Source organism: Sinocyclocheilus rhinocerous, unplaced genomic scaffold, assembly GCF_001515625.1.
Source record: "Sinocyclocheilus rhinocerous isolate Xijiao unplaced genomic scaffold, SAMN03320098_v1.1 scaffold576, whole genome shotgun sequence".
NCBI lineage: Eukaryota > Metazoa > Chordata > Actinopteri > Cypriniformes > Cyprinidae > Sinocyclocheilus > Sinocyclocheilus rhinocerous.
In genome coordinates this window covers 2,273,778-2,297,329 of record NW_015662167.1, presented here as the reverse complement: position 1 = coordinate 2,297,329, position 23,552 = coordinate 2,273,778, and the positions used below count along the sequence as shown (strand labels likewise).

Genomic DNA, 23,552 nt, shown 5'->3' with positions numbered 1-23,552 from the left:
ATTATATATATATATATATATATATATATATATATATATATATATATACTGTATATATATATATATATATTAAATATAATACAATATATTATATATTTTAATCTTTTTAAAAAAGCAATCTCTTCCACTTTTGATTAAATTAAATCCATCCATGCTGAATAAAAGGTTTAATTTCTTTTTAAAATAATCTTATGGAATCCAAACTTTGTTTTTTATGGAATATTACTATTACATTTTATATGGAACAGAGAACTGTAAAGTGGCATCAAAGAAACGTTAGATTTTCTGGGCTATTTAATTTCTTGTGTATTCTGACCCTTTAACATAGATGTCACTTGATGGCTCTCCAGTGAAAGGATTGACATCATCCAGTACGACATCATCAGTATTCCAGATGATCACACGCAGCTCATAACTAGAAACACAGGGATAAATATTCTCTCATTACACAAATATTGCACATAAGCTAATTATTATTCTTGAGAGAAGTGTAGAAAGTAATCTTCAGATCTTTAATTCTCTTTCAGTGTCTTGTTGGTGACACTTTGCTTTTGGAACATATATTGCTTTAGTATAATGAATGTGTGATGTCCTGATTACCTCTCTGGAAGTCTAGGTTTGATATTAACAGGTGGTGGTGGAGGTACATCCACAGGAAACATGTCAATCCACATGTGAGCATAACCCTGCCATGTCAAAGACAAGGACATACGAGATTATGTTAAGAGATATGATTATGTACAATGGTGCGTCCCGATTTGCATACTTATGAACTATTCTATGCCATTATCAGTATAAATAGTGTGACTAGTGTGCTCACACTGAAAATTCCAAAAAGAAAAGGTATACTTCTAATGCCCAGACGATGCACTCAATTAACCGAGAAACGAAGTAAACTGTCAGTGCTTTAATAACATCCTAGAATGAGAGGGTATGCTGGATGACAAAATAACCTTATATAATTCATACATAAGATAATTGAGTACATAATGCATTGAATAAGTGTATAGTGTACAGTGTGTCATTTGGGATGCAACTTAAGTGTTGGTTTTATTCAAGCTAACTGGCCTTGACTAAGACTGCTAACCAGTCTTTGTGTGTGTGCGATGGAGTCTGACCTGAGGAAGGCCTGGCTTTTCGGCGTTAAGCAGTGAGCGGACCTCCACATGCTCAGGAACCAGAGGACATGCTCCCTCACAGAACTCTCTCATCTCCTTCCAGCGCTGCAGGACACTCAGAGCTTTATGCTCATCCAGCTCTGCATAGTCTTCCTCAGTCTTCTTATTCTTCTTCAGCAACTCTGCAGGATCCAAGTCTTATATTATATATATATATATACATACATACATATATACACACACACATACACAGATCAAACGTATAATCGTTTATAAAATGTAGTTTAATTGAAGAAATGACAAACTTAAACTTTAAAGGGTTAGTTCACCCAAAAATGAAAATTACCCCATGATTTACTTTCATTTTCTTATAAAATTTGTGTTTTTACTTTGATCACATATGGGGCAACACCGTTAGATACAAAAAAATAATCAAATATTCATTATACAGTGCCGTGGAAAGGTTTTTGCCCCCTTCCTGTTTTTATTTTTATTTTTTGCATATTTGTCACACTTAAAAGATTCAGATGATCAAACCAATTTTAATATTACGCAAAGATAATGCAAGTAAATACAAAATGCAGTTTTTAAATGATAATTTCATTTATTAAGGGAAAAAAGCTGTCCAAACCTACCTGGCCCTACGTGAAAAATTATTTGCCCCTCCTCTTAAATCATGAAAGAACTGTGATTAACCACATTATTTTAGAAAGCTGAGTTACATTTCACTAGCCACACGCAGGCCTGATTCCTGCCAGACCTGTTGAATCAAGAAATCACTTAAATAGAAGCTGTCTGACAAAGTGAAGCATGCTTGAAGAGCAACACATCATGCCGCGATCTAAAGAAATTCAAGAACAGATGAGAAACAAAATAGTTGACATGTATCAGTCTGGAAAGGGTTATAAAGCCATTTCGAATGCTTTGGGACTCCAGCAAACTGCGGTCAAAGCCATTATCCACAAATGGAGAAAACTTGGAACAGTGGTGAACCTTCCCAGGAGTGGCTGGCCTACCAAAATTACTCCAAGAGCGCAACGACGACTCATCCAGGAGGTCATAAAAGAACCCAGAACAACATCTAAAGAACTGCAGGCCTCACTTGCCTCAATTAAGGTCAGTGTTCATGATTCAACAATAAGAAAGAGACTGGGCAAAAACGGCATCCATGGGAGAGTTCCAAGGCAAAAGCCACTGCTGACCACAAAAGAACACAAAGGCTTGTCTCACATTTGCCAAAAAATAAAGACTTTTGGGCAAATATTCTGTGGACTGATGCGACAAGAGTTGAACTTTTTGGAAGGTGTGTGTCCCGTTATATATGGCGTAAAACCAACACAGCATTTCATAAAAAGAACATCATACCAACAGTCAAACATGGTGGTGGTAGTGTGATGGTCTGGGGCTGCTTTGCAGCTTCAGGACCTGGATGACTTGCCATAATTGATGGAACCATGAATTCTGCTCTCTATCAGAAAATCCTGAAGGAGAATGTCCAACCATCAGTGTGTGACCTCATGCACTTTTGGGTTATGCAGCAGGACAATGATCCCAAACACACCAGCAAGTCCACCGCTGAATGGCTCAAGAAAAACAAAATTAAGGTTTTGGAATGGCCAAGTCAAAGTCCAGACTTAAATCCGATTGAGATGCTGTGGCATGACCTTAAACAGTCCATTCATGCTCAAAAACCCTCCAATGCGGCTGAATGAAAACAATTCTGCAAAGAAGAGTGGGCCAAAATTCCTGTGAAAGACTCATTGCCATTTATCGCAAACGCTTGATTGCAGTTGTTGCTGCAAAGGGTGGCACAACCAGTTATTAGATTTAGGGGGCAATTACTTTTTCACGTAGTGCCAGGCAGGTTTGGACAGCTTTTTTCCCTTAATAAATTAAATCATCATTTCAAAACTGCATTTTGTATTTATTCGGGTTATCTTTGTGTAATATTAATTTGTTTGATTATCTGAATCTTTTAAGTGTGACAAATATGCAAAAAATTTAAAAAAGGAAGGGGGCAAAAACCTTTCTATGGGACTGTATGTGTGTGTATGTATATGTTGCTTACATTTTGACAAAGACAAAGGCAAATGTTGGACTTCAGTGCCATAAAACAATAAAAAGATGTGGATATTTTTTTCTATCTCTGTTTTATGCCAAACTCATTTTTTCATTGATTTGTATTACATGAAGGTGCTTTATAACCTTTATTTTATTTGAATAAATGTATTTCCACCTTCTGGAAAAGCCTCATTGGGAATTTTGAAGATCTTGTTGAGAACTTTAATTTCAGACTCTCGGTACTCTGGAGATGGAATCCCATTTTTGCGGCAGAGCTCCAATAATATCGCAGTGGGTTTCTTGGCATCTCTCCATTTATTATAGCCATCCCTGAAATCACAAGACATTCTAATCTGATTTAACCTGTAGAGAGTCAAATGAAAATCAGGCCACAAAACCGCTTGATTTATCTCAGTCTCTTAAACGTTGCAGCTGCAAACAATCTTCCGAGAGGAAGTATGAGCTTACCCAATATGAGCTTAAAGCAGTCAATGAGCTTTGAGAAATTCTGATGAAAACGACAGTAGTGGTCACGACAAAGATAATAATATTAATCATCATTATAATAAGTATCACAACCATCATCACAGGCTAAAACCATTACCCACTTATCATAATGAAGGGCCAGGCCACACCCGGCGCGATGACGGCTGTAGAAACGGTTCTCCAGGTCCACGCGGGTCTCACCAATCAGGTCATCAGAACCCACAAGGTCATGGTCAAACACAAACAGCGTGAGCTCTGTCTCCAGGGGGAAGGACACGGTCAATTCAAACACTCTGTGGGGAGACAAGTGCTCAGGATATCAAATCAGTAACCAAACCTGAGAATAATGATATCACAGATTTAGCCTTTTTAGCTCAAATCATGCTGTTTTCAAGCTACAACTGTAGTTATAGTTCAGGCTGTCAATGTGCATGTGCCTTCAAGAGTTAAAAATACTGTACATGCAAAGCCTCTATGAAAAATTACATTTAATATTTCATTCTTACAGCCACCATACTGAATGTTGTGAACATTCATTCATTTTGTGAACAGACGGCACTTACTCTCCAAACACTGGGTTCAGTTGTTTGGGAATGTAGCGCTCTTTGCTGTCCATTTGCTGCTGGCCAACTTTTACCACCACATAGGGGTCTGCCTTTCCATTCGGGTCTGTGGGTGCCAGATTGGTTGCCTTGGGGTTCAAAGGAAAAAAAGCATAGTTCACAGTTCACATTCAGATTCAATGCACAGAAAATATAAGGGGAAATGATTGAAAACTGTACCATTGTGATGCAAGCAATGCATCCTTCAATGTGACATGCTCCATTTAAAACCATTTTTCTAATTCTTGTATACATACATGCAGGACTATTTATCTACAAAATGTAAAAGATGATACAAAAATAAAAATAAAAAGTTGCTATGTAACAACAGTTCTTTTCTGCTGCATTGTGATGTACATCAGAGTGAAATGGATTATCATAAAAGAAAAAATTTAGAGGGGGGACTTGGTTTTATGCATCGGTTGTTGACTGGAAAAAGGCTGAATGCAAGATTGCCGTCAATTCTAAGAAACAAGAAGAGTTTAGGCAGACTAAATGATTGGAGAAGTCTGGCATACATTACCAGAGAGACAGAGAGAAGTCTAATGTTTCACCATAAAATTAAGAGGTTTTGAGAGAGAGAGAGAGAGAGAGAGAGAGAGAGAAACAAGCATGGATGAATCATTCACAATAAGATCAATAACATGCATTTAGAAAATAGATAGGCCGTTTCATACCAACTTAAAAGAAATAATGACAACATATAAAATATAAAACTTTTCCTCATACATTCATATAAACTGTCTAAAATGTTCATGCCCACTCTGTCAACTAACTGTGCAGAATTTGTAAATAAAAAAAATTTAAAAAAAGGAATTTGTTTTGAACAACTGATACCTACTTTTACTACATATACCCTCACAAGGACTTTGATGGGTGCATTTTTGGGAATCCCATTAGTGATCTGACAGTCTGCATCCTCGTCTTCAGGAGCGATGGGGTATATCAGAAATGATCCCTGCAATGAAGCACAGCTCTGCTTTAACCTCTAATCCTTGACTTTTTTCATGCATGCTGTCACACTGTTGATCCAGTACATGAGAGCTTGCCAAAACGCACATCTCACCTTATATTTACCCATATATCTCGTACTTTCATCTTCCTCTTCGTCTTCCAGGCTGGATTTGCCTTTGTATACAGGAAATATGTGCAACCAGTCCATGAACTGACTGAATTCGTTTTCAAGTTCAGACTTGTAAAGCTGGGGAAACAAAATAAAAAAGGGGGGAAAAATGAAAAAGGACAGAAAATGTAAATTGCAAATCATGCAAATAGTTTTAGATGGCTGAAGAGCAGAAATAAAACACTGTAAACACTGTATTGAATTAAATAAAAGGATTACAGTTTGAAGAACATGTCAAACCTGTAAGGTGGCAATTTTCTTCCTCTTTGGAGCAGGCGGCTCTATTTCAATCACAGCCTCATCATCCTCTGCCTCTAGTGCTGACATGCTCAATGGTGCTCCATCTGCAGAATGTGACATTACACTGATGCTTTGAAATACATTCAGTCCTAAGCATCCTAAAGCAGAGGATGTGGCCACTTAGTTCACACTAAAAATGTGTGAATGTCATCACACAAGACAGCTGAAACCAAGTGACATCCACAAACAAATTACGCTAGACCTTTCATCAGAAGTAATTTCACTTTCAATCAGCCCATAGCTGATTTTTAGTGCATGTATGAAGCAATTTACCTTCAGATTCACACAGGCGTCCTAAGCAGAAGATGTGGTCACTTAGGTAAAACTAAAAAGGTCTGAATGTCATCACACAAGAAATGTGCTTGTCGGAAGGAGGGACTTTGTAGAAAACGAAGCGTTTGAGAGAGGCGGGGCATAGAGGACCTACAATAATGTACAGTATTTGAAAAATAATGTGTTTTTTGAACATTAAAGCATGTCAACATATTCTGTTACACCAAATACACAAAATAATGATCTTTAAAAAAGCATCATATGACCCCTTTAAAACCAAATGGTATCCACAAATAAATTACGCTAGACCTTTCTCAGAAGTAATTTCACCCATAATTGATTTTTAGTGCATGTTTGGAGTAACTCACACAGCAGACTAACCACAAGTTCATGTCTTGTTCAACTACGTTTGGTATTTTGTTATGTAATGCATTTGGTAATCAATTTTTAAGCGCCCAAATATGTTTTAGGCCTCTGTCCAACTGGTTTCATTTACATGTCTGAATTTGCTGTTGTTACGCTATTCCAAATTCAGATGCTGATACATTTACTGATACAAGTGATGTAAGTCTTTATGAATGAGTCATTGATTTATTCACTCAGCTGATTTGTTCAAAAACGCTGAATCATTTATAATAGAGTAACAATTAAATCATGCTTGCGCTTATAATACCTCCATCTTGTCCATCTTCCAAGTCATCCTCTTTCTCCTCCTGAAGAAAAAATGGAAACAAGTCATTTACATGTTGAGAAAATCAACAAAGCACGTAGTTTATACAATCTATTATCAAAATAATTTATCACCTGTTTTTCGAGTTCAGCCAGTGATGCATAATATTTAGACCACCAATCAAGCTCCTCCTTTTCTGGTGGCTCCTCCTCTAACCCCTCCTCTTTTTTAACCACCTTTTTGATTGGAGACTGAAAATGGAGTTTTCCACAATACATTATTTTTTAAATTAAAACTCATTTACTCACCCTCATGTAATTCCTATCCTTTAATTTGTGAACAGGCCTTTACACTCTAAACATGAACATGGATTTTTTAAAAGCCAAATGCACACACTCATGATTGAAAGCATCCCATTTGGATGTCAGCAGGGGTCTTGGCTATGCAGTGGCTGCCCAATTAATCAGAGTGATCTAACAGCAGGAGCTCAAACTGACACAGGAACACACTTCACTGCGCTCAACAAACCAGCAGATTCACACCATAATCAACAGGTTAATGGGTGCAAAGGGCTTCACATTTAATAACTGCAGGCTGTGGATGGTTAAAACATGTGCGCTATGTACTCATTAGGAGCTATTTCAAACATCCCAAAGCAGCCAACTAACGTCATTTCACCCAGACTGGATACCCCATGACCACAAGGCAGCTGTCTGAATAAAAGTGTTTGCAAAACCTCTGAAAAGTGGTGGAAGATGGCACATACAATTTTGAACTGTTTCACACATATGGTAAATAGCAATTTGAGGAACACTACAGAATGTGTTCATTCTTATGGACTGAATAAAAAAGACAGTGGAACTTACCGTGACTAATTTAAGGGGGTTAACAGGAATTTTGCTATGCTTCAGAGGAAGTCCACCCAAGTCCATGGTGATCACCGTGGTTAGAGGAGTGGTCTTCTGGGGAGGCTTCTTCTCTAAAATTGTGAGCGAATGTTTAGAAAGTTTCTATGTGAAAATATATTAAAAACTATAGTCTATATTCTATATTAAAAACCAGTCAACAGTGATTTGATTAAAATATGATTAAAATACTTTGTTTTTCAAAGAAGTGTCTTATGCTCACCAAGGCTGCATTTATTTGATCAAAATACAGTACAAACAGTCTTATTATGAAATATTATTACAACTTGCATCTTATTTAGAGCATCCACTGTTCAATGCAATGCAATCCAAATTAATGTAATTATGAATGCAATAGGCAGTTGTTTTGAATGAAAACATTTTTGGATCAATCAGACTTACAAACAATACAAGAAATAAGCATAAAATGCTATAGGAATCTCATGAGCTCTCATTTTGCAATTTATTGGAAGTAATTAATGTGTGTTGCTGTTAAGAGCATTAATGAGAAATTAGTTAATTGAATTAATGTTCAGAATTATCCTCTAACTTAACCATAATATAGATCCTAAATAAGAATAATGTGCATTTAATTGTGGTCAGTGTCTTTTCTCATTTCAGCAAAGTTTCATGCCATCCTAGTTTATAAAGAAAGAGAGTCTGGTGCACTTCTGAATGTAAATTATTTATGTACACATATCAGAACAGCAGATGCTTTATTTTTTGGCCTTTAAACCACAAACATATGAGCTATAAAAGGTTCCATACCCTCAGGCTCCTCCTCCTCGTCTTTCCACTCCTCTTGGTCCCTGGGACCAAACTGCACGAGGTTTTGGACCACGTGAGTTCCCACCAGGACCAGCCTCCCAAATGCCCTCTGCTCCATTATGAAGATAGTAAGAGGAGGATGCAAGTAGACGAGCTCTGGAAGTTCCTGAGGACACATAACCAGTTATGAGCTATTGTGCAGTTATGATAATAAAAGCAAGTAGATGATTAATATTAAATCATCCTCATCAAATATTTAATGCTTACTTTTTTTAATGTTTAATAGGATGTTACATATAAAATTATTTCTGTCATGACAACTCTCGGAGGGATTGGATTTAATACACGAGTTTCACAATTTGAGTTGAATTACTGAAATAAATGAACTTTTCCACGACATTCTAATTTATTGAGATGCACCTGTATATTTGAATGTTGAGCAGCGAGCTCATTGGTTACCGATACAGGAGAGAACCAATCAGCTGTGCCATGTGATAATGATGTCATTAGGTCAGACTGAGTTAGACATATCGGACTGCGCCATCTAGAGTTTCATGCCAGAACTCTGTACTGCTTTGGTGTTAGCAAAAGTCACCATGCACCAAACAATCACAAATAAAAACCTACTACAACTAACAAAGACTTCATATATTGTGTAATAAATCATTCTGAACAAGACATCTCACCAGTACTGCTTTTAGTAATTCTGAAACAGGATATGTGATCAATGCTTGTATGGCAAGCATGTTCTCAACACAGCTCTTGAGATAAGGTCTAATACTTTGAAAAGAGGGAGTCTTACAACATCAAAGTGTTTAACCAAATCGTTGAAGTTGGGATTCAGCTTGTAGCTCTGAATTTCCTCCGACTCGATCATGTGGCCCGCACACTCAATCCTCACTTGAGGTCGCTCCACTTCAAACAGGTTGACTCTTTTCAGGTCCCTCAGGCCCCAGTACAGCACCTGCCGTTTAAGGGTTTGAGTTCAAAACACTGTACCAAACCAGTCAGCTGGCAAACTTGTGCAGTAGGTCAAACCGTGCTGCTATTTTACAATTCTGCTATTTATTCACTCTTGGGGAGTGATTTATGAACACATTTGACAATTTTGTTCTTTGGCATTGAAAACCTTTAAATTGTGACGTTAAATAAAACTCTTGCAACTTTTATTCAGTTCATATCTGTTCATGTTTGCACCTCTATTCTGTATTTCCTGAGCACAGGTCGAACTCCCTCGGGAATGATATAATAGCATTCTTCTTCCATGTACTGTGGTTCCTTGGGGTCAACATCCAGTGGCAGAGCTGGCTGAGATGGATTCAGAGCACACAAACATGACATTTAAAGGGCATATTTTAAGACTTTCTGATATATATAGAGGTGGAGGATTAATCTTCATTCAAGTCATCTTTACCATCAGGTAAAAGCAACACAACTGTTTTCAACATAAATAATAATAGGAAATGTTGTTTGAGCACAAAGAATCACAAATCACAAAGAATGATTTCTGAAAGATTCTGTGACAACAAAATTCAGCTTTACCATTTACAGTAGAGGACATTAGTTAATAATATAATAACAATATTATTTCACAATATTACTGTTTTTACTGTATTTTTGATCAAATAAATGCAGCCTTGGTAAACATAAAGAGACTACTTTCAAAACCATTCAATATTTTAATATATATCCTTCTATTCATTCAGGTGTATTAAGCTGCTCTCTAACAAATGAATGCTTAGTCATGTCATGTCTATATGTGTGTTAAGCTAGACTCTTCTCACTGTCTTTTGCAGTGAAATTAATGAGAAAAACTGGAGTCCCACCTCTCCGAAGCTTGAGTAATCCAACTCGATGAGCTCAAGAGCTGCCAAAATTTCACCAGCTTTGCTCTTGCCTTTTGTGATCTCAAAAAATTGCAGCTGGGGTTTTTTATATGGCTCTTCCACAAACTTCAACTCTGGCTTTGCAAATGCACGACCAAGGGCTTGTGGACTGCCCTGTTGTAACATTCAAATGCACCACAAATAAATCGCACTGTATAATTAACAATCATAAGTCTGACTTCTCATATTCTAGAGTAGACTATTCATGGACGTTATATGCTCTTATACACTATGTAAGTAGACTTTATAAACAGGAATAACCAATATGCTATGACATTAACATTGTATGTGAAAACATGGTGCAGCTTTATTATTTATTTGATTTAAAAATGTACTACTGTTAGAACCAAACCTATGCTTTTGTTTAAGCACGTTTTTTTTAAGTGCCATTTACAGTTGATTCACAGATTACAGACTGTTGTAACATTCAAATGCACCACAAATAAATCGCACTGTATAATTAACAATCATAAGTCTGACTTCTCATATTCTAGAGTAGACTATTCATGGACGTTATATGCTCTTATACACTATGTAAGTAGACTTTATAAACAGGAATAACCAATATGCTATGACATTAACATTGTATGTGAAAACATGGTGCAGCTTTATTATTTATTTGATTTAAAAATGTACTACTGTTAGAACCAAACCTATGCTTTTGTTTAAGCACGGTTTTTTAAGTGCCATTTACAGTTGATTCACAGATTACAGCATTCCAAAACAGTTAACGCATTAAAAACTATCACTCACTAGTTTGTTGTAGTCATAGATATTGATGATGACCACAGGAGGGTCTTCTCTGTACTCGTCCTTACTGCCCTCCATCAGAACCTGATCATAGAGGAGTAACTCACACCACGTCGGCGACAGAGTTTCTTCCATCACCTACAAAGAATAAAATCTTTTAACAATCTCTGAGACACAAAATTGCAATCAATAAAGGCTGAATGGCTCATTTCTATGCCCCTTCAGATCCCAGTTGGACTGAATGGAATTGTCATAAATAGGCAATAAATCTCATGTGAATTGAATAGAAGTAAGTTTTTAGTGCTTTTCCTATCCAGTGCTTTTTATTGGGAACAGAGAAAAAAATAACTTGAGTTTTAATATATATGAGACCCACCCGTGTGAACTGACACTGTGTGCTGAACACAACCTTGGTGAAGGGGTCGGACAGTCCATTGTCATCGGCTGCAATAATGCCACGCGCTTGATAAATGTGAGCACGTAACTGGAAATAACGACTGTCTGGATGAAAGGACAAAAGGAGGGACTGTAATTTTCATGAAATGTCATCCAAATTAAAATATATTGATTTTCAAAGCCGCCTGAGACAAATTATGGAGAATATCCGAGATGTTTGTATTAGCTAAAATGAACTGGAAGTACCTTCCACCGCTAATTTGGTGGGAGGCATGTTACGGGGAATTGATGCACCAGAAGTCGCCTCTTCGTAAATAGGTCTAAACTCTGCTGGAAGGCTGGTGACACAGTTTTTTGCGTACTTTGTGATACCAAGCCACATATATACTTCCAGTTTGGCGAAAATTTCCCCCACTGCTCCTCCAGGGGTCTACAGAACAAAAGAATGAAAAAAAATAAGCCATAGAATACTGTTCAAAAGTTTGGGGTCAGCGAGATTTTTTAATGCTTTTGAAAGACGTCTCTTCAACCAAGGCTGCATTTATCTTATAAAAAATACACGACTCTCACTGATTGTATGCTGATGTACATTTTTAAGCAACAACAAAAAACACAATAATAAACAATACAAATAAGCAATATGTTGCTCCATTTTAGTAAGGTTAAAGAAAACATTAGATTGTAAAATCTAATTGCAAAATAATTGTGATTGCATTTAATTGTATGACTGTACTGTATAATAATACATACAAAGCATGCGTATGTGAATGTTTTTTTTTTTTTTTTGAGTGGGCAATATTAATGATTGCTAATGTATAGTATAGTTCATTTTCAAACTACTTCATGCCAGTTTTATTTTAAGAATCTATCATGAAAACTGGATTGGACAGAAAAAGGTTTTGCAATAAGTGATATGAAGTAGGAATTCACCTTCATGTACACAGCAGTGATTTTCCCGCAGTCTTTACCCTTCTCCTCCTCCACCAGTGAGAAAAGGATGGAGGGTGCTGGGATCCTGGTGTAGGCCACTCGCCTCCCTCCACTCAGCATCCACAAAAACACATCGGGGAGAGTGCTCTGAGGCTGCCATATGAGAACACAAACACTTACATTCAGTTCTGGTGGTAAAAAAACAACATGCATTTTTAGATAGAAATTGAGGTAAACAATAAGACACAGCAAATCTTGATAGCATTACTTCTATGGCCAGAAAGCGGAGCCTCTTTGCGATATTCTTGAGATCTGCTAGTCTGTCTTTAACCGTATTTCTGGTCACTCTCTTTCTCACTCTCAGGGCCTGCTTGGCCAGCAAAACCTGCAATTCATATCACATTCTCAATGAAGACTCTTAGTGGGTTTAACCATATAATTCATCAGCATACTTCTGTAATACCAAAATCAATACAGTCACTCACAATGTTCCTTTTGATGAGCCCCACACGGCACTTATCCAGGGTGTTTTGACGAGCATTCCTCTTCCTGTCTAAGTTACTGCTGTACTGCCTAAGAGCGGTGAGAATAATCTTTCTTATATCTATAATGTACGATGTAAGAGGGGCAATACAGACTCAGTATAGTCATGCAAATGTGTCCTACTTGCAAGTGGAAAAGAATTCCAGCGCGACATCAACCAAACGTTCTTTAGCCTTGATTTTTGATCTTTTCAACAGCATCTCCACTTCATCAATGCCATTTTCCTTAAAGAATATAGGACACAAGTCAAACTAAGAAAATTCCATTTTCTAACAGTCAAGTGAAATAGATGCTTTTGGAATGACATGAGGAGAATAAGGTAGCATGTGGACTGTAACACATTTTAGATTGTCATATTCGTAATTCTGCTCATTAAAGAAACAATCTTATATTTCTGCTCAGTGTCACTTGCCAGTCGGTCAGCCATCTTGGACAACCAATTGCTGTTGTGGAATCGGAAGGTGTGATCCTCAAAATAGCTCCACACAAAGATACATGGTTTCTCTCGGAATAAGGGAATGCAACTAAATGATCTGGATGATAAAAATGATAAAGTTAGCTGCTATTCTTGCATAATCCTTCTGCACTCCATATAACGATAAGCTGTCAGTCTTGAGAATGTCATTTCACCTGTCGTATTCAGTGGGCTGCGGTCTCCTGGGTGGGGTGACGGATTTGTCTCGAGGGCCAGGGTTCAGAAGTTCATCTCTCTCCAACTCATCGTCTGATTCCAACAGCGGCTGTCTGTCCTCAGCCAGATTCTCCTGACTACCACTCTTGCTGGACTTCACTACAACATCTGCAGTTTTCCCATAATTCCCTGTGAAGCAGTGTTATCGTAACTAAATATAACTAAAACCAAAAATATTTAAAGAAAAAAAAGTGTTTTGTTAAACGAATAACTCTGAAATAAGTGACAATATAAATAATAGATGAGAACTATAAATAAATAAAAAATAGAAATGTGGCCGTGCCAACTAGCAACTAAAGTTTACGTACTAAATTGCTAAAAACTAAAACTGAAATAAAATAAAGCTCTACATAAACTTTTGTATGAGTGGCTTATACTCAAGTTTATATTATGAGATAAAACAGTCTAATCTTACCTATAGACAGCTCAAAGGTGACTGGTTTGGAGCCAATAGAAGGATCCATCATCGTCACTTCAAAGAAGGATGCAAACAACAAAAATTCATCCTTCTCTCCAGTGAAATTCTGCATGAGGAAATAACAGATACACCATTGATTAAATGTAGTACTATATACAGTACATGTTATAATGATTGTTTCTAACATCAGCACAATTGTGTTATATTACTTTTAGACAACAGTTTAGTAAACAAGTAATGAACATTTTAGACACAATATTGGAAATTCTATTGTCTATTTTTCCTCCTCTGTGAGTCTCCAAGCAACACACAGTAGTGAATGATTCAGTATTTTGAACTGAATAAGTGTTGTGAATGAATCAATTGAGTGAATGATTCTCTGATTCACTCATAAAGACTCGTCACCACTTGCTGTAACAATGTAACCTGCAGAAACAGTCACTAAAAAATGCCCACACAGTTGGGATGCTGTCATGTCACGCTGCTCAGCCAATCAAATTTGAAGAACTAACTCTTGTATAAGCCGAAATAGAACATGGTAGAGTGTCTTCCCTCTTCCTATCAGTCAAACTTGGTCACTGACCTCAGGAAGAGGGTGAACATCTTCCACTTCGACTGTAACGGCAGCTGGTACCTCAGCACCAACATCTTCAGACTCCTCAGCAGGCCCACTGGGACTCTGCATTGCTGAATAAAATAAAAATTTTACATTACATATAGCCACTAATGACAAACAAATTTTAGACACTCCTGATATCTGCCATTGGCCGAACAAAGAGGTAACCCTGACCCAAATGTCACACTATTGGCCGAGCTAATGTTGTTATGTTTAGCCCGTTTCAGGATGCACAAATAAATAGATTCCTTTTAGCACCACTTCACCACACATAATTCTTAAAGCATTTATATATTTTGACACTACCTTCTTTGCCTGCCGTCTTCTCCTTGGACCTTCGACTCTTGCGTTTAAGAGTAAGCCTGCTCATTTTGCTTTTCACATTAGCAATGGTCTTACTCTCCGTCACCACAACTGTAGGGGAGGAATAAACCTCCACACTCAGCGAGAGCAGTATTCTGCCCCTATAGAAGATCCCTTCACTCAGACCTTCATTAAGATCCCTGTGGATGTCTCTCAGCGTGAAGTTTTGAGGAGAGCCGTAGAGACTGACCCAAGTAGGGCCAAAGGTGGGATTGAAACCTGATGGATGGAGGAAAGAGGCGAAGTAGATTGCAGAAAAATAATAAAGTAGAAGTTGTTCAAAAAGCATGGTAACATGAAGGTATCTTGTTAAAATTAGGATGCAGATACATGACTGGGGGATTCAGAAATGCATTTGTACTTAAAGTGATAGTCCACCAAAAAAAATAAAATTCTCTAATTATTTACTCACCCTCATGTCGTTCCAAACCTATATGACTTTCTTTCGAACACAAAAGATGATATTTTGAAGAATGTTGGTTATCAAAAATTGAATGGAAGTCAATGGGAACCGCAACTGCTTGGTTGCCAACATTCTTCAAAATATCACCTTGTGTGTTCCACAGAAGAAAGAAAGTCAAATAGGCTTGGAACGACACGAGGGTGAGTAAATGATGACAGAATTTCCATTTTTGGGTGAACTATCCCATTAAATCTGCAGTAGTCACTATTAAAACGGACCATTTCGGTTGGGATTGGAGATTTGAAGAAGGTCCAGGAAGTGTGTTGCCACAGCCACATCTCCAATGTTGGCATCATCAAGGATCTGGATTTTGATTCGTCGAGCAAGAGGGGGAAATTGCTCAATGAAGGATATCTGTTCATTCCACTCAGGAGTATTAGTGTTGCTGTCTACTGACGTTTCCCCCTGTTAAACATGTAAATGGATTAATTTTCATGCAATTTCTATTGCATTTTTAAATAATAAAACATGTTTTTTACATTTTGTTTTTATTTTTAATTTTACAGTATTCTACCATGTACTTTATGTAACATTTGACTGAATTTAATGATATGCTACTGTATATATAGCATGTGTTACTTAGATAAGAACAGAGAGTTTAGGTTTGGCTCCTGACTCCACTTGAACTTTGTCAGAGACAAGCTCTGACATCATAACAATTTATTTTGAGCTGAAATGTTTGCCAATACCCTGTGTGGTAAAGACACAGAGAGCAGTTCAAATACTGACGGCACCTCAGCCCATTTAACAAACAAACGCACCATCAGGGTGTGAGACTGTGCGTGTTTGTGTATCCCTTGACAAAAGTGTCATTTCACATAGGATAAATATGTAGATATTATATTATATGGAAAAGAAACGTATAAAGAAACTTAAATTCAGGTAATTTGACTGTTTAAATAGTAAAATCCAACCATGTATGAAAGAAACAATGCAACCAAACATATTGTGAGATGGACTTTCCGTTCTTCCTGTTTAAAACTTTTATGTTAGAACAAAATATCTAATTCAAAATAAAATTGAAAGAAAATCACCTGCTGGCCAGAGAATGCGACCTGAACATAAGGGTCGAGGAAAACCTTCTTGTCTCTCATTATCTTCCCCATGAAACCTGAGTTCATGCTGGGCAGACCTTCAGCTCTGAAGATCTTCAGGACAAACTTTGCCCAAGGACGTTCTGATGGCATCCTCTTTGGAAGGAGAAGGTTCCTGCATGCCACATGAAAAAGTTTCAGATGCTGAAAACTGTCTACTGAACATACTAATGTCAATGACCAAAGAACCAAACATCTAATATTAATGTTTCTTTTAGGGGGGATGTGTGCTTAAGAGGAGAACAGCCATGTTAACATAAGGCAAGCTCTTACTTTTCAATGTCATCATTCTGGCTGTCAGCTGGTGCCAAGCTGACCATGCCCATGGGGTCTCCTTTCATCACCACACTCACTGTGCACTTCACATAGCCTTTAATTCCCGAGCGGGTATCTTTTGGGTCAGTAAGCGGAGCCCATTTCTGGTAGAAACGGTGATCTGTGAGATATATATTGCATGTGTTAAGTTGTTGTAATGATCTTGGGGATGCTCCAGATTAAAACATTTTTGGATAGACATCTTCAGAACATTTACATCTATATGTGACAAAGACATGCACTGAAAAAAATTATTCATTGAATTTACAAAATTTTTTAAGGTAAGTGGTTGCAATCAATTTATTTTAGCTACATTTAAATAAACAAATTTAGTTGACTAACTTTCAACATTTCTTTTTTTAAAATGTAGCTAAAATCAATTGTTTGCAACCACTTACCTTAAAAAATTTAGTATAATTTTTTTCAGTGTGGACCCTAATCCCTTGATTTCCATTTTCGGTGTAGTGCACCAATCAGCTAATCAGGTAGAAATCATTGCCTTTTCGTCATTTTTGGCTAGGTGCCTTATTCTTCTCAGTTGGAAAAAGGCAAGACCACCATCTCACAAACACTGGGTAGCAGAGATGATGTCTTATCTTAAACTTGATCACCTTAAGTATACTATCCGAGGCTCCTTTGGAAAGTTTTATAGGGTCTGGCAGCCCTTTTTATCTTATGTTGAATCCTTAAGGGACACTATTTCATAATTGATCATATCTCTGTGTGAAATATGTGATTTAAGAAGAATGTTGTATATGTTTGTGTGTCTGAGATTGTTGTATAATAACCAATAAAATTGTAAAAATCTATACAAATATTTGAATAAGTTGTTGTAATAATAGACCTATAATCATTCTTTTTTTTACCACCAGTGATGAGTTAATTATCACCATTAAAATGTCTAGGGAATGTTATTATCATTTTACCAATGAAATGAACTCTCAACTTTTGTAATCTTTACTTAAGCTGTGTGCATTAAAGCTTGCAATGAGCACTTTTTGCTTCATAAACTGGGTTTATCTGGGTTTACCCGGCTGCTGATACACTGTGCTGATGTCGATCTTAAAAGTTCCTATGCGGGACATCAAAAAGGCAAGGATTTTCTTATGAACCACCTAAAATATAAGAAAAAAATTGCCACGATACATACACAACATACATATTAAACATTGTGTCAGATGACTTAAAATATGGCAATATAAAAATTAATTTACTTTATTCAAGTCAAACATTAAGGTCAGATTAAGTACAATTATCATTTCAATACTGTATATTTTTTTCACTTTTTACATGTGCATCACCAGTTATTATAGGCAAAATAACATTAAAACCATTTTAGCTGCTGTATACAGTATGTAAGAAACTTATGTAAGTCCCTTTAAATCTCTTAAATTGCCCTCCGATAGTGTCTCTGAGAATACTTACAGAAATCTCAATCACTTTATCAAAGAGCACATCTTGTGTCTCTTGGAATTCAAACATGAAGTTCTTAAAGACAAAAAAAGAAACAAAACAAATCAGAGAGATGCCTAAAGCTTCAGATGCTTAAAGCTGAGTTCTTTGCAAGTAGTTACCTCATTGTAAAATGGACAGTTGGTAGATTTCTGAGTAGCTGTGTGCTTTTTCTCATCCCCAATAGTCACATACACTGCTGGGTTGATGTTCACCCCGACCAGTTTCTGAGCTTCAATCACATTTACATTCACCTGAGTGAAAAAAAGAGTAAAATAAAAGACCTAAACATACTACATTCTCATCGAACGGAGTCGGCTATAGGGAAAACAATTATAAAATTATTTGTATATGAAATAAGCAGGCCTCATTTAATTGTTTTACCTGGAAAGACTTCACTTTAGGTGTGACAGCAAGCTCGTGCTTTGCTATAGCCCTGCAACGACTACACACATAAAAAAGCCTTGCGTTATAGCAGTATTATTTATCAAACTCGTTACATTCCCAGATTTAATTTCAAATATGGGAATTACATGATGAGTCATTTTTAGTTATACAATGTGTAATGTATTGCATTACATTGCACTGCAATACAATTGATCTTTTTATGGCAAGGTATTATACTGAAAGGTAATTGAAACACACCTCAAAATGGGAGTGAATGTCACATTGCCACATTCAATATCTGCAAAGTCATAATCATCATCGTAGTCATTATCATCATCTTCGTCTCCTTTCTCGTCATCAGTTTTCAAAAGACTGCGCCCGATCATTCTCGTCTCACGATCCAGCTGCTGAGGACGCAGGCCGTCTGAAGAACTACAAATGATTGAGTACATCAGTGTGAATTCCATGAATAAAGGATAAGAAAATGTGTGCGAGTTGCATCTACTGAAGATGTCCTTACTTTGCTTCAGTAAAGCCTGTGTTCCTGATGACAAGCTCTGAACTGAAATAGAGAAAATTCAGATTTACAAAGAGATTACAAAACTAAAGAAATGTGACTTAGTTATATATTAAATGGATGAAACCATGGGTCCATCCATCCATCCATTCAAAATAGGTAAAAAGAAGGACGAAGGATGAAGAATAGAGGGAAGAAAGGAAGGACAGATGGAACAAAATAAAGAATAGAGGGTAGGAAGGAATAATGGATGGAGGGATGGATGGATGGAAGACAGGAAAGAAGGAGGTAGGGAATGAGGGAAGGATGGAGGAAAAGAAGAATGGATAAAAAGAAATAGAAGAAAGGAAGAATGGCTGGATGGAAGGAAGATAGAAAGGAAGAATATATGGAAGGAAAGAAGAAGGTATAAAGAAAAGAAGGATGGATGGAGAAAAGAAGGAAAGAAAAAGTTAGAATGGATGTAAGAAAGCAGTGGAAGTAATAAAGGAAGGGAAAATGGATGGAAGAATGGATAGAAGGAAGGAAGGAAGAATGAATGAACGAATTGCTGGATGGAAGGAAGGAAGGAAGGAAATAGAGGCAGAAAGGACAAGTGGAAGGAAGAAAGGACAGAAGGAAGGAAAGAAAAATGAATGTATGAATTGCTGGATGGAAGGAAGGAAGAACAGAAGGAAGGAAATAGAAGCAGGAAGGACAAATGGAAGGAAGAAAGGAAGAATAGATGGGAAAAAAGAGTGAAGTAGAATGAAGATGAAAAGAAATAGGGGAAGAAAGGCAGGCAGGTGTGAAATGGATGGAAGGAAGGAAGGAAGGAAGGAAGCATGGATGGGACATAGTTGGAATGGATGGAAGGAAGATGTTAAAATAATGAAAGAAGGGAAAATAGGTAAGGAAGGAAGAATGGATGCAGAGGCAGACAGTAACTAAGTACATTTACTTGAGTATTGTACTTAAGTACACTTTTTGAGTATCTGTACTTTACTTGAGTATTAAAGGAAATTTACTTTTGGTACTTAAGTACTTTTAAAAGCAAGTACTTCTGTACTTTTACTCAAGTAAAAATCTGTCTTTACAACTTTTACTTGTAATGGAGTAATGTTTGACCAGCAGTATCTGTACTTTCACTCAAGTAATGGAGTTGAGTACTTTGTCCGCCTCTGATGGGAGGAAGGAATGATGAATAAATGGACAGATGGATGGATGAGATGAACATAACGATGTCTCTCACCCATCAGTGTCCTGTTCTCTGATGAAGTCGCCACCGTCCCACCCGCCTGCAGCCCCCTGAAGAGGGTTGTACTTTACCTCTAGCTCTATGTAGATCTACACGATAAAATCCATCAGCACATACAAACACAAAAGAGCTTCAATCACACCTAACACCACACCAACAGCTAATGATTCCATAACCCTTCACCACACCAGTGTTAAAATATCATGAAGAGTATTTGTTTAACTGAGAGCAGCTCTTCACTCACATCAGTGAGACCGTGCTGAGCGTCTGTGAGGGGCTCACGGAGCAGCAGCTGCCCCACAGACACCAGATGCTGCAGGCTGATCACCAGCCTTCCCAGCAATCTGTGCACACACAGCAATATACTGAATTGTTTTGGAATATTATGTTCATTAAGAATCATTTAGTTCATTTCCCTCGTCTTATTTATAATGCATACTTTCAGTATGAGGACTGATTCATGTTCTGACCTGTTGCTGAACATCTTACTGCAGTTGTAAATGCTGATTGACAGAATTTCATCCCTCTCAACCTTCCCATAGTGAGGCCATCTGAAGTGCTAGAGTCATATAAATACACAATAACAGATTAAAACAAAATGTACAAACATGTTCATTTATTGGACACAGGCTAAATGTGTTTTTTTTCTTTCTTTTTTTTGTTTTTGGTGTTCAAGAAATATTATTAATATTGAAAAATTTTATGCTGCCTAATTAATTTTGTGGTAACAGTGATTTTTAGCATATATTTTAATTAGAAATCATAACATTATGAATGTTTTGTTCTGTCACTTTTGATCAGTTTAATGTGCCCTTGCTTTCTTTCAACACTGATGATAATGTTTCTTGAGCACCAAATTAGCATATTACAATAAACTACATTTTTAAATATAATAAATAGAAAACAGTTACTTTAAATTGTAAAAATATTTCATAATATCCATGCTTTACTGTATTTGTGATTAAACAAATCAGCATAAGGGACTTCTTTCAAATTATTAATTATTCCAAACTTTTGACCGGTAGTGTGTGTGGATATAAATAAAATAAATTCATAAAAAACAATGGTGGTGTTTGTGTTAGATCTCTCCCTTCTTTACAGTCACTGCATTTCTCATAAAAGAAAATCCCAAGGACTTCCTCCTCATAAAGCCAGTGTTGAACATGATTTATCTTCACTCAGATTGAACGACTTTTCTTTCTTGTCCTTCCCACCATTCCAGTATCTGTTAGCTTAAGTTAAAGGATAACCTTGTGACAGACCTCTAGTCAAATATTGTAATTTCATTACTGTACCTGAGCTCATAGATGTGGCTGTTTACAAGACTTTGGGAATGTTGAAGTGCCTGTGGTAGATCTAGCATGGTGACTAAACACTAAAGGTGTGGTTAGCATGAAGACCTCCTCCCGACATACTCAATAAAACACTGATTTCATCTTCATTCTATAAGAAAGAGCAGCTAAGTTTGTTGCTTTCACAGGTTGTCTTCCCAAATGTATTATGAATGTTAGATCTCTCCCTTCTTTACAGTCACTGCATTTCTCATAAAAGAAAATCCCAAGGACTTCCTCCTCATAAAGCCAGTGTTGAACATGATTTATCTTCACTCAGATTGAACGACTTTTCTTTCTTGTCCTTCCCACCATTCCAGTATCTGTTAGCTTAAGTTAAAGGATAACCTTGTGACAGACCTCTAGTCAAATATTGTAATTTCATTACTGTACCTGAGCTCATAGATGTGGCTGTTTACAAGACTTTGGGAATGTTGAAGTGCCTGTGGTAGATCTAGCATGGTGACTAAACACTAAAGGTGTGGTTAGCATGAAGACCTCCTCCCGACATACTCAATAAAACACTGATTTCATCTTCATTCTATAAGAAAGAGCAGCTAAGTTTGTTGCTTTCACAGGTTGTCTTCCCAAATGTATTATGAAAAAATAAAGATAGCCTAAAATGTGAAGGTGGTAACCAGCACACTACTGTTCAATAGTTTGGGGTCAGTAATACTTTTAATCAGCAAGGACGCATTACATTTATCAAATAGTGAGAGTAAAGACATTGATAATAATAGTAAATAGTTCTTGTTAAAATGATTTCTGAAGGATCATGTGACACTGAAAACTGGAGTAATGGCTACTAAATATTCAGCTTTTTTTTCCAGGAATAAATCACATTTTAAAATATATGAATATTAATATATTAATGGAAAACAGTTAGGTTAAACTGTAATTTAGCTGTTTTTCTGATCAAATAAACGTAGCCGTTGAGTATAGAAACTTTTGAATGGTATTGTAGCAACTAATGATCTTACCTTTATGCGGCAGTGGTAACTTTTTTTGCTTTTCTAAATATCCTGTAGCAATTACATAAACAACTTTCATAAAATTTCACCATAAACGGTTACCTCGTTGAAGATGGCTATATTCTCACACTGAAGGATCCTGGTTTTGTGAGTAAAACCTGGACAGTAAACATTTTTTTTTCCTTTTTAATAAGCATAGTAAAATAGAAGTCTTGCATATACAAGTTTAAACAAAGATATCGCGTTAGTCCCTCTATTATTTCTCACATTATATAAATACTACACATTTTTGTACATATAATTTATTCCCCAATTAAACAGAATAATATGACAATATGATTATCCCTCAATATCTAGCACTTACCTCTAAAAGACAATTCCACTTTCCTGTCATATTTCCCTGGCAGGTTATATATCTTCTTTAAAAGGACAGTGATAGACATGGCCAAGCGCTGCTGTTTTTCCGTGTCTTGTAATCCCGATCCACTGTGTTAGCTTTGAGTGAAGTTGGTCTTCATTGTTCTTAAGGTACAAACACAATACTCAAATCCGACTTAAAATAAGTACTAGACAAATACATCCTCAATTAGTCCGCTGTTAAATATCCAGTATTCATGTAGCCTTCAAAGTCAGAGCATACGATCCGACACCTTGAGGAACTGCTGGAATTCCATCTGACAGAAAACTCCACAGGCAGAAGACAAGTTGTAATATTTACCTATGATAATTCAATAGAATAGTTAACAGTTGAACCAAGGGCGTGATACGAGTATACAGGTGAACAGCTGTGTTCACTTCTGCATTTCAATTCTATGAACTCTAAATAATAAGAGAACAAGTGAGAATTGGATAAATGTATTGAAATAAAACTATGCCTTCTTGTTGC

General features: G+C 36.7%; 1 protein-coding gene across 1 annotated transcript in view; it reads right to left on the bottom strand.

The window, feature by feature from the left end:
• LOC107727820 (fer-1-like protein 4) overlaps nucleotides 1–23,323 on the bottom strand; it is a 25,363-nt gene extending 2,040 nt beyond the window's left edge. Inside the window, exons 1-42 of the mRNA XM_016537817.1 lie at nucleotides 23,031–23,323; nucleotides 22,769–22,824; nucleotides 20,835–20,923; nucleotides 20,609–20,708; nucleotides 20,359–20,453; nucleotides 19,131–19,172; nucleotides 18,869–19,042; nucleotides 18,608–18,668; nucleotides 18,346–18,477; nucleotides 18,197–18,259; nucleotides 17,802–17,886; nucleotides 16,730–16,892; nucleotides 16,397–16,571; nucleotides 15,581–15,767; nucleotides 14,843–15,118; nucleotides 14,504–14,607; nucleotides 13,918–14,026; nucleotides 13,442–13,631; nucleotides 13,224–13,344; nucleotides 12,935–13,035; nucleotides 12,754–12,841; nucleotides 12,537–12,653; nucleotides 12,269–12,421; nucleotides 11,585–11,768; nucleotides 11,319–11,443; nucleotides 10,946–11,080; nucleotides 10,133–10,306; nucleotides 9,504–9,614; nucleotides 9,109–9,270; nucleotides 8,307–8,472; nucleotides 7,500–7,612; nucleotides 6,768–6,884; nucleotides 6,637–6,676; nucleotides 5,631–5,734; nucleotides 5,334–5,468; nucleotides 5,109–5,225; nucleotides 4,229–4,356; nucleotides 3,788–3,958; nucleotides 3,355–3,509; nucleotides 1,119–1,300; nucleotides 601–686; nucleotides 317–415 (exon numbers count right to left, since the gene is read on the bottom strand). Coding sequence (XP_016393303.1) covers nucleotides 317–415; nucleotides 601–686; nucleotides 1,119–1,300; nucleotides 3,355–3,509; nucleotides 3,788–3,958; nucleotides 4,229–4,356; nucleotides 5,109–5,225; nucleotides 5,334–5,468; nucleotides 5,631–5,734; nucleotides 6,637–6,676; nucleotides 6,768–6,884; nucleotides 7,500–7,612; nucleotides 8,307–8,472; nucleotides 9,109–9,270; nucleotides 9,504–9,614; nucleotides 10,133–10,306; nucleotides 10,946–11,080; nucleotides 11,319–11,443; nucleotides 11,585–11,768; nucleotides 12,269–12,421; nucleotides 12,537–12,653; nucleotides 12,754–12,841; nucleotides 12,935–13,035; nucleotides 13,224–13,344; nucleotides 13,442–13,631; nucleotides 13,918–14,026; nucleotides 14,504–14,607; nucleotides 14,843–15,118; nucleotides 15,581–15,767; nucleotides 16,397–16,571; nucleotides 16,730–16,892; nucleotides 17,802–17,886; nucleotides 18,197–18,259; nucleotides 18,346–18,477; nucleotides 18,608–18,668; nucleotides 18,869–19,042; nucleotides 19,131–19,172; nucleotides 20,359–20,453; nucleotides 20,609–20,708; nucleotides 20,835–20,923; nucleotides 22,769–22,824; nucleotides 23,031–23,109 — 5,264 coding nt within the window. The 5' untranslated portion in view covers nucleotides 23,110–23,323. The remainder of the gene's footprint in view (nucleotides 1–316; nucleotides 416–600; nucleotides 687–1,118; nucleotides 1,301–3,354; nucleotides 3,510–3,787; nucleotides 3,959–4,228; nucleotides 4,357–5,108; nucleotides 5,226–5,333; nucleotides 5,469–5,630; nucleotides 5,735–6,636; nucleotides 6,677–6,767; nucleotides 6,885–7,499; nucleotides 7,613–8,306; nucleotides 8,473–9,108; nucleotides 9,271–9,503; nucleotides 9,615–10,132; nucleotides 10,307–10,945; nucleotides 11,081–11,318; nucleotides 11,444–11,584; nucleotides 11,769–12,268; nucleotides 12,422–12,536; nucleotides 12,654–12,753; nucleotides 12,842–12,934; nucleotides 13,036–13,223; nucleotides 13,345–13,441; nucleotides 13,632–13,917; nucleotides 14,027–14,503; nucleotides 14,608–14,842; nucleotides 15,119–15,580; nucleotides 15,768–16,396; nucleotides 16,572–16,729; nucleotides 16,893–17,801; nucleotides 17,887–18,196; nucleotides 18,260–18,345; nucleotides 18,478–18,607; nucleotides 18,669–18,868; nucleotides 19,043–19,130; nucleotides 19,173–20,358; nucleotides 20,454–20,608; nucleotides 20,709–20,834; nucleotides 20,924–22,768; nucleotides 22,825–23,030) is intronic.
• Between the last annotated feature and the right edge of the window lie 229 nt (nucleotides 23,324–23,552).